Source organism: Calonectris borealis, chromosome 1, assembly GCF_964195595.1.
Source record: "Calonectris borealis chromosome 1, bCalBor7.hap1.2, whole genome shotgun sequence".
NCBI lineage: Eukaryota > Metazoa > Chordata > Aves > Procellariiformes > Procellariidae > Calonectris > Calonectris borealis.
Window position 1 is genome coordinate 73,046,686 of NC_134312.1, and position 16,190 is coordinate 73,062,875.

Genomic DNA, 16,190 nt, shown 5'->3' on the forward strand with positions numbered 1-16,190 from the left:
GGAGCCTCCTCCGCTCCGCGCCGGGGGCGGGCAGGGCCGGCGCAGCCCTTCCTCAGGAGTTGGTCCGGCCCTTTTGAAAGTGGAACCCCCCCCTCCCCGCGCTTCCCCAGCAGCCTCCTGCTTCGTTATCGCTTCCAAAGCCCCACCGCCCCGCTCTGCTGCTCTTTTTTGGTGCGGTGTTCTGTCCGGGTCTGGGTTCTGGGCGTTCGGCAGCCTCCTCTCCCGGCTGGGGGAAGCTCACATTGCTTTATTTTTCCGTGCAAAACTCAAGGACTATCCCAGCAGCGTTCAGGAGGGAAACGCTTTCCTTCTCGCTCTTCCTCTTTTTCTCTTCCCCTCTTCCCCAGCAGCCTCCCTTCAAGTCTCTCCCGCGGATCTCTCTCTCGCCCTCCCGGCAGGACGTCGCAACTTCTGCCCCCGGCTCCGCTGGCCTTTTATTTGCGATTTTTTTCTGGGCTTTTTTTTTTTTTTTTTTTTTTTTTTTTTCTTGGTAATTTCTCCTTCCCCGCACTCCGCGACAACCGGGAGGCTCCTCACCCGCTACCACGGGGTACGGCCGGGACCCTGAGGGCCGGAACAACCGCGGGCCGGGCGCAGACCCGCCAGCGGGCAGCGCCGCCCCCTCCCTCCCTGCCTCCGCCGGGAGCGCCCGTGAGGGAGACGATGGCCTAGAAATTAAGCAGCACTTCTGAGGTGGTACATCTGCCTCTCCCCCACTTCCCCCCCCCCCCCCTTCTTACACCGTTTAGGATTTCTCCGCGTCTGTCCCTCTCTTGCACTTTTAAAAAAATTTTTAATTCCCCCCCCGCCAAGCCTGAGGTGGTCGCGGGGGCGGCGAGGCGCTTCCCAGCCCTTCATGCGCGGCGCTGGGCTCTCGGGGAGGAGGCGAGCGGGGGTCGAGCTCAGCGCTCCGCAGGAAATGCCGGCGCTGCGGCGAGGAGCGCCCCCGGCCCGCCGCCCCCGCGGCTGCCCCCCGGCCGCCCGCCACTGACCGCCGCCGGGGGGGTCGCTCCCGGCCCCTGCCCGGCTGGGAATAAGCCCTGGGGCGGGCGCCCGCGCCGCCGGGGGTGCGCAAGGAGGCCCGTCGAGGCCATGGCCGGCGGCGAGGTGCGGAGCCCGGGCTGCAGCGGGCGCTGCCCGCCGGCGGGGCGGCAGCCCGGCACCCCGCGGGGCGGCGGCGGGGCGGCGGCGGAGGGGGGGCCGGCCTCCCGGGCCGCGCTGCCGCCGCCGCGGGAGACCTGGCGCCGCCGGAAACTTTCCTCGGCGCTGTGCGCCGGATCCCTCTCCGTGCTGCTGGCCCTGGTGGTGAGGCTGGTGCGGGGGGAGCGCGGCCGGGAGCTGGCGGCGCAGGGCGGCCCGGGGCCGCGGGGCTGGGGCTGGGGTTGGCTGCCCCCCGGCGCCGTGCCCCTGGGCCTGGCCGGAGCCTTCTTCGGCGCGGGCCGCTACCTGCTGCGCGGCGGCGTGCGGCCGCGGACGGCGGCGCTGCTGCTGGCCGCCTGCTGCGGGGGGGAAGCGGTGGCGCAGAGGGCGCTGGCGGCGGGGGAGGATCACTTGCTCTCCCTCGCCGCCACGGGGGTGGTGCTGAGCTGCCTGGCCGCCGTGACATGGCTGGTGCTGAAGCTGAGGCAGGGCGTCCTCATGCTCGCCGTGACTAGCGCGGCCAGGACCACGTCCCTCGTCGCCTTGGAGAGGGTCCCGGCGTCCTGGCGGCCCTACCTGGCCTACCTGCTGGGGCTGCTGGGCATCCTCCTGGCCGGCTACGCCGACCGGCTCTGGCCCCCCCGGCGGGCCGCCCCGGTGGCGGAGCCTCCCGCCGCCCCCCCGGCCGCGGACGAAGCCCCGGTGCTCAGGAGGAGGCGGCGGTCCAGCTCCATGATCTCCCCCGAGATGTCGGGCGGCGGCGGCGGCAGCAGCAGCAAGACCCACCGGCGGACCTCGCTGCCCTGCATCCCCCGGGAGCAGGTAGGGCAGGGGCGGGAGGGGGGGGGGACGGGCCCCAAACTTTGCTGGCGGCGGCGTGGTGGGTGGGGGTCTTGCTGGCGGCGGAGGCGCGGGGAGCTGCGCCCTCCCGGCCGCCCCCCGGTGAGGGGCCGAGCACGGTGCGGGCGTTCCCCGGCGCCCCGCGGCGCGGAGAGCCCCGGGCGGCCGCCCCGGGACGGGGCCGGTGCCGACGGGAAGCGGGGCTCTGCGGACCCAGCCTGAGTTGCCCCGGCTGCGGGCGGTGGGGGGGAGAGCTCGGGGTTTTCTTTTGCAGCCATCACCGGCGCTTGCTTTTCTCAAGCCCGGCAGAAAGTTGAGGCGGATGGTACCCGCCTGGCTCTCGGTGCTGGTGGGAGCCTGCCCTCAGCACAGCCCTGAGGTTTCCCAGCATCACTTACGAGCCTTGCTTTTTCAAACCTGTAGTTTCCCAGAAAGGTAGCTTAGCCTTATTAAACTTGCTTTAAGCCTCAAAGGTGTGTGTGAGAGCCAAGCAGCTTGTCCTCGGTGGGAGAAGTCCCTTATCAGGGCAGTAGCGTGCCCTCTGAGGCTGGCCCGCACAGCGTGGTGCTCATCTTTGCACTTTGCCTCCCCAAGGCTGTTCCTGCGCGTGTAATCAATAGCTCCCGCTCTGCTGTGGTTGTGGGAACCGGTACGAGGCACACGCGATTTATCTCAACTTTGTTTCCTTTAAGAGGTTGTGATTTGAAAAGATGAGTGAAAACTTACTCTGTTATCAGGGATGCGTTCTTTTAAATGCACACCTCAAAAAAATGGAAAAAGAAACAAGCAAACACTATTCTCTTTATTGCATAGATATGTATATAGAGTCCTGCCACAGACACAAGGTCGGCTTAGTTCTGTGCTCGAAGCGCTTACTCAATTTTTTTGAGATTTAGATTGCCCCACAAAAGAATTGTTCGATGGGTTGAGTGTAACTGAGCGTATTGAGAGTCAGCGCAACCCTCGCTGAGTGGTGGGAAGGGAAACCTGGGGGGAAAAAAGTGGCAAACGGTGTTAGGCTTTCTTTTTCAATTAGTACTGAAAATGACTGTACACTGTGGTCAACTGAAGCGTATTGCCGTACACCAAAGGTTTTCTTTCAGGTTGCTTGCTGGATAAGCAGCTAAGTATTTTCCAAGTGATGGCATCTAACCATATGGTGTGGGTGGCTAGTTTGTTTCTGGAAATGGTTTGATTACATCCCTTTGTGGTCGGTTATGACATTTTCTAGAAGAGGGCCTGACAACCTTATATACTTGAGGCTTACTTTACAACAAATGTACTTCCTCGTATAATGTTTTTGTTTAGATAAAATAAATATTTACAACAGTGTCCAGGTAAATCAATGTGAAAAAGTAGAAAGCTGACTCAGTTCTGACTTTAACAGGAACTGAGAGAGAGAAGGGTGTAAGAATCATTTGTAAATACAGTATCTAAGGCAAGAAATTAAGACTGTCTATACTTACTTGATGACGCTAGGTGTTTCTGGTGGTTTCTTACAATAATCATTTGTAAGATTTTAAACATAATTCCACTCACACTTACACTTCAAATAAAAGCAGTTTTTCAGTTACATCTCTAAACGTAATCATTCCGAGATAGGGCTCACTAGTTTGTGATCACGTCCTTCTCTTTTCTTATGGAGGGAATTCAAATCATCTGTATGTGCCAGAATGTTAAACTGGTGATGGGTAACAAGGTAGATTTCTTTCCCCCCCAGTGGTGTGTTACTCGGGGACAGTGGTCAGCTTTGCCCCGAGCAATTCCTGCTTCCAAGCTGTGGCGCTGGACTGGAGTTAGCTGGTGACTGTTCAGTTTACCCGCCGCAGGATTTTGGCAAATTTCTCTTTCTTTTGTTCTCACTCACTATTAATCAATAGCGAGATCTGGTATTGCTTGCGTCACTGCGTGATTAGAAATGGATGACTACTTTCGAGTTTGGGGAGACTTTTTGTCTTTCTCTTTTTTTTTTTTGTTGTGGTTTTTTTTTTTTAGCACAATGGGGCTGTGTGTATGTGAACTTCCCTCCCTAAAAGCTGTCCTCTTAAATAAATGTTAGCAAGGTAGAAAAATGGAAAGGCTGAAACAAAGCTCTGTATGGACCTTGGAGAAATGCTGGGAGAAGTGGGACTGTCTTACAGCAAACAAAGTTTGTGTTTATAGCAAAAATCAGCTCCCCATAGACTTAAAGAAACCATAGGTAAATGTTTCTCTTTTGGACAGTTTTTAAATATAACGTGTTAAAAATAGAGATGAGGGCTTTATAAACCAAACCAGGCCTTCCCTCACCCCCTGTTTTTAAAAAACATGCCCTGAATGTTTCTGGTCCGAAAGATAGCTTGTTAATACGTCTGGGAGCTGCCAATGATTTTCATCAGGAAATGGATCTACTTTATTGCTTTGAAATACATGCTTTCATTTGGTGAATAACATTAGGTGAAGTTTTAGAGATGTTTCCCATTGCCTCTTGTGTAATCTTTCCTATTGCTGAGCATTTAATTGGGCTTTTATTTGTTTAGTGTGTGATTCCCTCCCTGACTGTTTGTATTGATATGAGATTCTACGAAAGTCGGAATGTCTGAATTTATTTTTATTTTAGTCACACACATCAAAATTACAATCTGGATTTTCCCCTACTACAATACAGAATTGAATCTATGTGGCCTTGTGATATAAAGGACAGTACCAGGAATTGCAAACTAACATCACGGACAGAGGTATTAACATATTTAAAACTAAAAGTATACTTCTGTTTAAGCTGCTAGTAGAAGTAGCTAGAAATGCGTATGGCATGAATTATTCCTTCTGTAGAAAGGTCTCGTCTTAGTTGCTTATCAGTTCCAAAAAAGAATTTTAAAAGCCACCATCCAAAATCAAACCACACCAAGATACAACCTTCTTTTGTTGCTAAAAGTCCTCTTTACTAGGTTTTCGTTTAATTCTGTTTTTTGTGGTTGATTTTTGCATACGTTCCCTCTCTTTCTCAACTTCGGCAAATTCTTTGGATTAAAAGCTTCCAGTCTGGCATGCGTGTAGGTCTCATTGAGAATTGTGTGCTTTGTAATAGCCTGATCCTGCTCCCAGCTGAGCGCTGTCTGCCTGTGATTTCATCAATGCCGGCTGAGGATGCTCAGCTCCTTGAGGGCTCACTCACCCAGATTTGAAAGAGGCTGCAGAGAGAAATTGTGAATGGATGGATAAGACAGTGAATGAATGAACAAATGTGCTTGCTTTTTTTTTTTTTTGCAGTAAATGCACAAGCACCGCCAGGATGACAGCTTTTGGAGTTTCTTCTTCACGTTTTTGCAAACTTTTTTTTCTAAAAGTGTGGAGAGGAGGTTGGGGGGGGCCACGCAGAGATGTGTTCTATGTCTTGGTGTTTCCCATTAAAATATTATATGGCGCATGTGTTCTGGAGCTTGTGCCTCTGATCGGTGTGTGTTAATCTTGACATACAACAGCCGAAAGGGATGATTTCGCCTTGGTGGGTAAAATACTCCACAGGAGATAGTAGCTGGACAATTTTAAACCGTGCCGAGGATTCCTGATTTTGCTTTTAAGCCTTGCTTGTTGTTTGTTTTGTTTGGGTGGAATGGGAAGCTTTCGGCTAACTTGGATTTATTACAAGTGTGTGTTAAATGAGCTAGAGCAGCTGCTGCAAGTAGTTCAATTTGCTTAGCCTTTTTAGATTTTTTTTTTTTCCCCTTAGTCAGAAGACTGTCACAGGTACAGCATACATTGGGGTTTGAAGTACTTTCTAGTTCCCAAACCAGTGGGTGACACAACCCCGTATGAGAAGGCACTAGCGAGGTGCAGAGTCTTGCCCTGCTGGAAAGCCCCGATCCTCAGCGTTGGTGGTGGGTAGCACCAGGACGGAGGAGTTTCTCCTGCAGCTCTGATGTCTCCAGCTGCGAGGCCAGCAGCTCCATGTGCAAACTCCCACCCGTGTCCTCTGCCTTCTGGGGCAGAGAGGGTTTCTACCCATTTTCCTTCCTTCTTTCTCTTTGCTCTTTTCCTGCTTCTGGGCAGTTGCAGTAGTAGAAACCTGTTTGCTTCACTGAGGGACATCTGAGGGTCTGTCACTTATTTTTAATTGGTTTGAGACTTGGTAGCTGTTTCGTGCTGCCATATCTTTCGCTGCCTGTTTCTTCTTTTAAAAAGTTATTTTTTCAGATAAGTAACTTTGGTGCCAGACTCCTCTGTCTTCCTCCAGTGGCAGCGGAGGGGTTTTTGCTTGATTTGACTGTTTTTAGTGGGCTTCTGGATGGTGGCTCTGCCTGTTCCCAATCTGTAGCCTGGGAAGGTTGTGAGCCGTGACCGTTGTTATCACTGCCTGTCTGCCGAATTGAGAAGACAATACTGTGACAGTTCACATAGTCAAAGATATCTCTTCAGCGACAAGATCTAAGAAATAGAGGAGAAAAATAAATATATTGGTTGGGTTTTCTTCAAGGGAAAATTAAGGCTTTATTTGTTCTTCTGGTTGTTTGACAGTGAGAGCTTTTTAAGTGCCAGGAATATGTAGCTGCCCCCCCTTCCGAGGCTCTCTATCATTCTGTCCTAAAAAAAGGACAGATGTACCCTTATCTTATAACCAATGTTTAATATTATGTATCCTGCTCTCTGGCGTGAAAATAGGAGAGATCCGAGTGCAACATACAGAGATTTAAAATTTTGGAGGGGAGAAGGCAGATTAAATCTAGATATTGAACTTTATGTATGTCAAAGTTACGGTCTCCTATTAGGCATGCAGTGTTATATACAGTATACCTCCTTCTGCTAATAGGCATTATTGAGCTGTAACTACGCTGATAAGATTTGCTGGCTTTACCATTTAGGTCACTAGAAACCAAGGAATACTGAGGAGTTATGTCATCTGGTGACTTGCTGAAACACAACCGTGTAAAATATTTAAGTAAGGCTCCAGGAAAAATCACCCAGGGATTCCAGACGTAATGCTTTATTTTCTTTTGCATGGCTTCATTTACGCAAACCCGCTCTACTTAGATTTTTTTTCTTTTTTTTTTTTTCCTTCAACCTCACAAAAATGTAAAAGCTGCTGCTGAAACTCTGACGATTGGTTTAGAATCTATTTTTGTCAATTTAAGTCAAGAAATGTGTATTATGGCATATTGGCAAAAAAAGTAAAATACAGTAGTGACTTTCTGCTCTTTCTGCCTGAAGTGTGAAAATGCAAAGCTGGGGAACTGAAAGAAATCCTGTGTACGCTGGGTTGTCATGTTAATTAAATAAACAGCCAGAACAGTGACCCTGTGTATGAAATGTGTTTTGAGAAGCTTGTTGGGGGTTGGAGGGGAAAAACAGTGACACATGATGTTTTGGATGTTAACTGCGACATTTGTATGAATTTGTCCTGATCTGCTGTTACTGTGCTTGCATTCCAACTCTTTTTTGCAAGAGACTGAGACATAGCTCTATTTTGCAAGTTGAAGGAATATTGCTTGGGCTTTTTTCCTTAAAAAGTAATATTAGGAAAAAAAATCCTGCCCTGGAACTGGAAAGGTTGCTGGATTCTGGTGCCCGCAAACCACAGGGCTCGAAATGGGGGTGAGTGCATCCTACATGGTTTGAGAATAAAAAGAACACTGCTGCGATTAAAGTTTGGAGCTGTGATTTACTTAGATAATCTAATGGGAGATGTACAGCTTATAGGATACCGCCTGACAGATAAGGAAATAAAGGTAAAGATTTGGATAACAAAGTGGAAGTCGGATTTTTCTTTGTGTGCATTTTTTTTTCTCTGCTTCTTTTGAAAAAGTTTCTCGATGAATTACCAAACCCTTTCCTCAAAGTCTCTTCTGTGTTAGTCAGACTGTCACTCAGAAATAAATGCCTGTCCTTTGGACTATGTCGTTTTTCAGGTTTTGTGGTGTTTTTTTTTTTTCTTTTCCAACTTGGCTTGCTCTAAGCCCTGCTGCAAGCACAGTGGTGGCATCGGGAGTTCTCTGCATCGGGGTAACGATTTGAGAAACAGCAAAGAAAAAAAAAATTAAATGTGATGTCAAAACAATTAAAATGTGATGTCTGTCCAAGATCTAACTTGCGGGGAGCATCAGCGTTTTCCCTCCTGGGCTGCCTCTGGAGATTCGGTGGGGTTGGGAGAGGCAGAGCCGCTCTGCCCCTTTGCCGAGCTTTTCCTTCTCTTCAGTGAAGCGTTTGAGCTGCTTCTCTTCTCCCTCCGCGCGGCTGTATGTAATCGTTACAAGCCTGTTATTACTACTATCATCATCATCGTCACCGTTACGACGCAGCAGCGCGCGCTGGCGGGGCCGGACCCCTAGAGGGCACGAGAGCCCCTGCGCGCGCCGCCCGAGCCGGCTCCGGTGAGAGCAGAACAAACAAAATCTGTCCGTGGTACTTAACCGGGCCGTTCCTTCTCCTCCTTCTTCTTCTTTTTTTTCTTTTTTCCCCACATCTTCCTCTCCCTCCGCTGAGGTTGCAGTTGCGTTTCTCGCTTCTCGTAGCCCTTCGCTTCCGCCTGCGGGCGGCGAGGCGGGACGCGTGGCTGAGGACCCTCCGCTGAAACGTTTTGCCTTCAGCTGAACGCCCGGGTAAGCACGATGAGGCAGGGGCAAATCAACAAACCTGCCGTAGAAGACGACGCTGCTTCTCTATTCTGAGCAATTTGGGTGTGCTCACAAAGAAATCCTTGGAAGAAGAGCGGTAGCAGGTTTTGGCCTTCAAAAAGCCAATTACAAGTGTAACTGGGTACAAAGTGGTACAAAGAAGAAGCTGCCTCTAGATCCGTCAAGCATCCAGAAAAATAGGCTAGATCACCGTTGCTTTACGTATTGTGGCCTCTCATGACTCTATTCACAGATATAACTACTCATAAATAAAATGGGAAACACCACATGAAGAGTGCAATAGCAGAATGTGCTGATGAAACAAACGGTCCTTTGTTACTGTTGAACATAGGAGGCGGCTGGGTGGTTTCCTAACGCCACCTTAAGGGTTGCTGAACGAAAGGTAAAATATATGGTGCAGGAAAGATATTGGTTATAAGAGTTTGGTTGGTGAAATTACATTTTTAATTTTGGAACCTGTCAGGAAAAAGACTTTGTGTCAGCTGGCAGCGCTGGTTGCCGCAAAAGTCTGTGTGTGTGTGAAGTGTTATAGTGAAATTAGATTAGCAAAGTCCTGTGTGCTGTATTGAGTTTTTGTCAGCCAAAATGAATGGTTGGGGTCTACAGATAGCCCAAACCTCTGATCATCATCTAAGAGGAAACTGGAAAGATATGTAAAAATAGATCTGACTGAGAAGTGCTGAATACGTATTTTCCTAAAAATGGAAGAATAGAGGGAAATTTGGAAAAAAGACAAAAACACCCCTCCTCCCAATCCAACCCCAAAACAAAACCCCCCAAAACCCAAACCTTTAGTTTTAAACTGCTGATCGTGGAGCATGTGTGTCACAAGGTATGAGTGAAGCTATTTCTAAAATCCTTAGACACTTGTATTTATTATTTATTGAAGTTTAGAGGTTTCTTATGCCAAGCAGGTTGAGGATTAGAAAAACTGGCTTTATTTTTTTTACAATCTGATACTAGTTAGGAAGAAATTTCCCAATTGGTTACTCTTCTGTGGTATGCTTTATTTATCTGAAGTGTCCACTGACCAGGACCTATCGCTGCATGACTGTATTTGTATTTTTACTACAATTAATTACCGAAAACAATTAGGGAGAATATATTTATGAGCATCAATACAGCAAAAGACTCTCCCTCTCCCTCTGCACAAGGCTGGAAAAATACGAAACCTCCACATATCAGAAATAGCTCAGAGCGTAGCTGAGGCCTCCTTGTCTAACGCCCCTAACCTGCCAGTGAAATACGTGGGGTTAAAGTGACTTATTTGCATTTTGTATTTTGCAGGTTGCTTAAGTTGGCTTTGTTTTGTAGTAAGAGTTTATGCTTTGGTTTGAATTTTAAAATAAAGTAAAATTATATTCTGTGTCATTCAATTTTTTTAATGGGATTTTTGTCTGCGTAACTCTGTAGGAGTGATGCTTTTCAAATATGCTCAGGATGCTTTTCCGATGATTGCTGAACTTCTAAGACAGACCCTGGTGACAGTTAAAAAGCAACCATTCCTTTTAGACTGGTTGGTCCTCTTAGAAATATCTCAGCTTCATTAAAAGCTGTGTGGAATACGAATATGATGATGCCTGCCGGAAAGCTGTATCACTTGCTGTGTTTTGAGGATCAAGTCATTGACAGTTTTTGGATTTATTCTTTGTTTTAAAGAAGCTTCTTGTTTCTTTGAATAAGCTTGCAGACTGGTTTTCTTTGTGTAAGTGATAATGATGTAGGGGAACAATTATTACTAAACCTCAAAACTGAACATTACTTATTCTGAGCAGCATCCTTCTGACTGATGTTTGAGTAAACTTGTCCATAAGCGTGTTTGTGAACTGAATTCCAGAAGGGGAAAGAATTGAGTGTTTGAATGCCGAAAGTTAACTGCTTTTTGAACTATTGCACTCCCAGCAGGTTGATGATACCTTGTTAGCATCTCTGTATGCTGGAGTTGCAGCCAGCCACGGCACCAGCAATCACCTAAGTTGTTCCTCACCCTGGAGTACAGCTATTTCTGCTAGTCTCTTGCACTTACTTTTGCTACACAGTTCTAAATAAACCAATGTATGTTTGTGTTTAATGTCATGGAGGATAGGCAGTACATTATTATGTTTTGTTACCTATGTTAGATAAAAATATTGATCCTTAGCAAAAATGTACACCCCAAATTTACCTTAAAATGAGAATGTGGGGCCGCTGAAGAGGCCCGAGTGGTGGGCTGTCTGCCCTGTCGTGGCAACGAAGCCACTCAGGTGGCAGTCTGCAAAGGCACCCTCAGGAACATTTATGTTTGCTCTCTGACCAGCAGTGGATGAAGGCACTCGGAAAGGGTGATGCATGGGTTGAGAAGCTACATCCAAGCAATTTTTTCTCCACTTCTATGAGCAGTAATCTAGATATGCTCGCCCAAGCTTTTTGTTGCCTGCAGAGTAAAACTTGTGAAATCTTGTCTATGTTCATGTATTAAATCTCAATTGAAACAACAGCTGTAGGAAGGTGCAGACCTCTGTGCAAAAGTGTAGACTGCACAACCTTGTCTTATGTGCTGTCCACCCTTGCCTCTGTTAATGGGCTGCACAACCTTGTCTTATGTGCTGTCCACCCTTGCCTCTGTTAATGCAGTTTCAAGTGCTTTTATTACGAGATCCCTTCCGTCCCTTCCTTCCCTTCCTTTCTCCCTTCCTTCCCTTATTGTAACCTGTTAGAGCTCAGCAGCTAACGGATCTAACTTGGGTTTCCTTGCAGAGTAGACTATGCTGCTTCATTTCCACCACATACCCACACCCCCCAATGCAGACAGAGCTATTTCTGTATTGGTAATACTGAAATCCTTCCCCGTGATACTCGCTTGGTGAGTGGCAAAAAAGGGTTGGATGCTGGTAGAGTTCTCAGGTGCACTTCAGTTTTACTGGTGATGCTAACCACAGGTTACTCTTGACAAGGTCTGATCACTGTATTTTGTGTTGATAAGGAACTTAAGTGTGTTTGGGTGCATTTATAATTGCAAGATAACTGATAAGGTATTTTACATGTGGCTGGAGTTTTAGTTTGAGTCTGTCAGTGGGATTGTTACAGGAATACTTGTGCTGAGACGTAGCTCTGCATCTTACTCTTGTGAGACGATGAATACCTTTAACTTCTCCTGGAGATCATTCAGTGATACTTTAAAATTTATATTGTACAAGTCAAGGTTTGTTAAAAATGCTATTTTTCTTGCATCCTTTTTGTAGTGATTACTGATAATGTCCTCCCTGCCTCCACTGACTTCAGTGGGAATTGGGAGTGCTCAGTCCTCCCAGGGTAACAAGCTGATCCTTTCAGTTCAATCATTAGTGCGGGAGGAGGGCGAGTTCCCATCTGCAGAGAGCTCTTTTTTTTTTTAACAGCTAAGCATTCTCTTTCTTATTTTAAAGAAAATAATTCAAAGCTAATGTTGGTTGTACTGTTCGAAATGTGACCTGAGACCTCATAGCATGTTTTTATAGATGTGTGCACACGTATACTTATATCTTTATGTATCCATACCCATATGTGTGTGTACGTATATACACACTCAAATTAGTATTGTGTAGCCTAGAGGATGGAATTCTTCGTTTGACTCTGACAGCACAGTCTGCAGCCTGAGTTACATATGACACTGTTCTTTCTGGATATTTAATAAGATTTTCTGATGTCTCCGCAGGCAGGCATATTTCTTAATACGCCAACCTCTGTAACCATTGCTTGACTTCCGATTTGTTATATTTCTAATCTTTCTTTTTGTTTCTTGACTTGCAAATGTGTGCCAAGTTTTGCAAAAATTTTCTTCTTTTATTTGTAAATACTTGAGTAGTGATTTTGATCAACAAATAAATACTTGTGTCTTGCAAACGCATGCGTTCCAATATTCAGACCGGAACTTGGTGCTGCAGCTCTGTTCTAGAGGTGCAAAGCCATATAGGTATCTCTGGTGCCTAGACTGACTTGCCGCTAGCTTTAGCTGTGACGTGAAGCTCAGGGCTGGCTGGGCAGGAGGAGCTGATATAAGGTCCCTGTGCAGCCTGAGCCGGTGTTGTTCTTGTGGGCATAAACGGGGGTTTGTTCAGCATGGAACTCTGGCTGGTTGGAAGTGTGATAAGACCAGTTGAAGTAAATAGGCGACTCGAATTTTTACAGATAAGGATGATGAGCTTTAGCTGGTAAAACTTACTCAGTTATGTGTAATGGATATGTTATTGCTGCTATATACTTATGCTCAGGGAAGCTGTGGACTAGTTAGTATTTGTTATTTATTAAGACAGTTCTGAAAATCTATTTATTACGACAGTTCCCTGAAATTCGCCGCATTTCTGTGGATTCTGAATTCTGTATGAGGTGCAATGTTGCAACATAATTCATGCTATTACTGAGTGTTTTTTTTCTTTTTAAAACCAGCTTAATTCATATGCAAGTGCCATTCCTAAATGCAGTCCTAATTGTCTGCTGATTACACAAAACTGCAAATGAATAAACATTTTCTATTAAAGGATTTAATGCTGTACTTCCCGTGTGCTTGTGAGGAATGGAACTGCAAGGAAGACTCCACCAGAGATTCAGAAGTTAAAAGGGGGGTAAGAAGGGGGAGCCCAACCCTTTCCAGTGAAAGACTTCTGCTCAGAGTTGCAGAGCATTTGTCTTTCCTCTGGCTTGTGGAGAAGCAAACACATTCAGTACTCCCCAGAAGCAGGCAGGTTATACCAATAGGTGTGTACAATTTGATTATTTTAGGCAGCACTGGCTCTGTACGTGCCTCATTACAGAGACTGTACTGAGAAATCTGGTCAGTGGCAAAGAGAAATATTGTCTGTGCCATATTGATATTGAAGACTGACTTTTGGGTTGCAGAATACAAAATGCTAATTCTTACTAAGCTTGCTGGGGTTTGTGTCAAGCGGTGTAAAGAGGAGCATGGAATAATAGTGCAACAATTAGATGGACTGGGGTGCCAGCACGAAAGCACATATTCCAGCTTAAATTGCGCTTGAGGATCCAAGCCGGTTGTTTCTTCTTGGCAAGGCACCTTTGGAGTCAGAGCCAGCTAATAGGAAATACTAGGCACCGGGGCTTAACTGAAATTTAGGACATCTAAACCTAGCTTTCTGGATACATGTGATGTGGTGAGACAGAGAGAGATGGCAAACCCAAATGTTTCTTGGAGAGTTCTTGAACATTTTTAAGTGGAGTAGTAAAGATAGATTGTCTATCTCCTTCCTCTTAAATCTATCCAATATTTATTTCAGCTTTCTCTTCTGCTGTGTGTGGTGTATAAATCTAGTCCTAGTCTTATTCACGGTTGATGGATGGTATATTCTTATAGAAGTGGCTGAGGCATAGATTCAATATTTTTCATTCCAATATTTTAGCTGCCATCATCCTTGGATCTAGAATTTTCTTTTCCTTTTGTATTATACATAGACAAGAGAGAAGATCCTTAAGATTAACCTTAAGATTTCCTGACTTGGGCTGTGATCTGCCAGTCGAGCAGGCTTTTTGGAAACCCAGAATTTTAAATTCTGTTCATGCCTGGACATGCTGTTGTGTTTCTATCTTTAGATTTTATTATTCTTTTGGAAACTGCAACTGATCTGTGATCAAACATGATAAAATTCTTGGCCATGAATTAGTACAACTCCTTAATGGAAGGGAATTTGCGGCTGCAAATATATGTGCTTATTTCATGTTCTGATTTGCTTTATATATTGTGTCTTCTCAAATGAGAGTGGAAACATGATGCTGAGGAAAATGTTGATTTTTAAACTGAAGTCAGTGTATTACAAAATTTACTGATATGCACTTAAAAAACCCAGCCCAAAAAATCCTCAACTAGTGGGAGCGGTGACAGAACAGCTTCCTTTACAGTCGTTCAATGTACTCATGAGAACTTGGCCTAGGGGCCTCTGGGACTTCTATTTGGTTAAGGTTTTTAGAACTGAGATAAAAGTGACGATCAGATTGTCTTAATCATTCATAATAGCAGGTTAAGGAGATGAGAACTTTAGGCAGAAACTTGATAGCCCAGAAAGTTGCTTTCTATCTTTCCTGTGATCTTAATGGATTGCTATCTAAGACAGTGAATCAGTGTTTGTAAGCATAATTATGACGTACGCTACCTTTTGAATGCTTGAATTTGCAATCTCAGATGGTTTTAATGAAATTTTATATATCTAACTTCTTAGAGGTATGTAGGTTTTTTTTTTCCAAGTGTTTATTTAATAAAAAGCAAACTTAAGAGAAATGTCATGATATTGATGCCCACATGCTTTGAGTTAACAGCTTCCTTAGTGCCACTCTTCTGAATGGTCAAATGTTCCTTTTTGAATCAACGAGCTGATTATTCCCACGTCATTCCCTGTCTCCTGGCCCAGCAAATCTGAACCCCCTTTCCTCTCTTATGAAAGAGACAGGCCAAAGAAGTTAAGGGTGGGCTTTGGACATTTGATTCTGCTTCCACGTGTAAGGAAGGTGGGTTAGATTTGTTTCAGGCTGTCTGTCACTGTCACCCAAGATACACTACAGTTTTGTCTGGTGATACATTTTTTCCTTAGCTCATCTCACTTCTTTCCCTTCAACCAGATTCAAGATCTTTTTTGTTTGGTTGGTTTAGGTTTGATTTGTTTGTTTTGGGGGGTGGATGTTTGTTTGCTGAGCCAGAGAGATCCATCCATGAGTTTGAATCTATGAATCTGAGATGCTATCTCAGATTTTAAGGGATGATAGAGTTACCTGGCTCTAAATGCAAAAATTCGTCGGTGCGTTGGAGGAAATTTCCATACATTGATGACAGATATGCTCTGGTCACAATAAGTGATATGAATGTGAAGGGCTTGTAAAATAAATAGAAGAAGAATCAAAGAAAGGCAGTTTCAGATAAGCACAGGTAAAATTTCCAGTTAGCATGTGAGGTCTGTCTTAAGAATGTTTATTAATTGGAGAAAGATGCTTGCTGGTTTTTCATTTGTTAACAGCAAATCAAGAAATGCATTTAGTTGATCACCACTGTTATTCCCCTCTCCCTCTCTTTTCGGAGTCTCTTAATTGTAATGATGGTTTGTTTTTTTTTTTTTTAATCCTTTGCTTTCCATAGACTGTAGTGGCCTTTCACCTTTTGGGACTGTTTGTTCTGAGCGATGGCTGGAGCGATAGTGTGGCTCGTGTGACACCATAAACATTTGTGTTGGCAATCCTTCCTCATGAAGGACTCTGAAGTCTGACAGTGGTGAAGATGACTAAGTAGAGACAGATTTATGTGGAAATCTTATTAATACCCATAAAAGAGAGAATGAAGGCATAAGAAATTTGGCTCCAAATAAACAACCAAAAAATGCTCTGTTCTTAGAAGCATTTGGCACAGCTCCATCATGCCTTTTGTGGGAACTGGCTCTTTGTCTGGCCTAATCTTGACTTTTTTTTTTTTTTTTTTCCTTTTTAAAGATTACTAAAGACTTCCACTTTTCCCAAACTTTCTCACAGTAGAGTAAAATTAATTTTCACTTTGGTAACGCACAAATCAGTTAATTATTTCAAAGACAATGTAAACCAGATGTCTTGCCTTGTTTCTCAGCAAAGATTTAACAGTAGCCTTGCTGTGAGATC

The 16,190-nt window shown here is 45.4% G+C and overlaps 1 protein-coding gene across 1 annotated transcript in view; it reads left to right on the forward strand.

The window, feature by feature from the left end:
* The first annotated feature begins 1,092 nt into the window (after window positions 1-1,092).
* Window positions 1,093-16,190, forward strand: part of PDE3A (phosphodiesterase 3A) — a 261,707-nt gene continuing 246,609 nt past the window's right edge. The window contains exon 1 of the mRNA XM_075160242.1: window positions 1,093-1,962. Within this exon, the coding sequence (XP_075016343.1) occupies window positions 1,093-1,962 (870 nt within the window). The remainder of the gene's footprint in view (window positions 1,963-16,190) is intronic.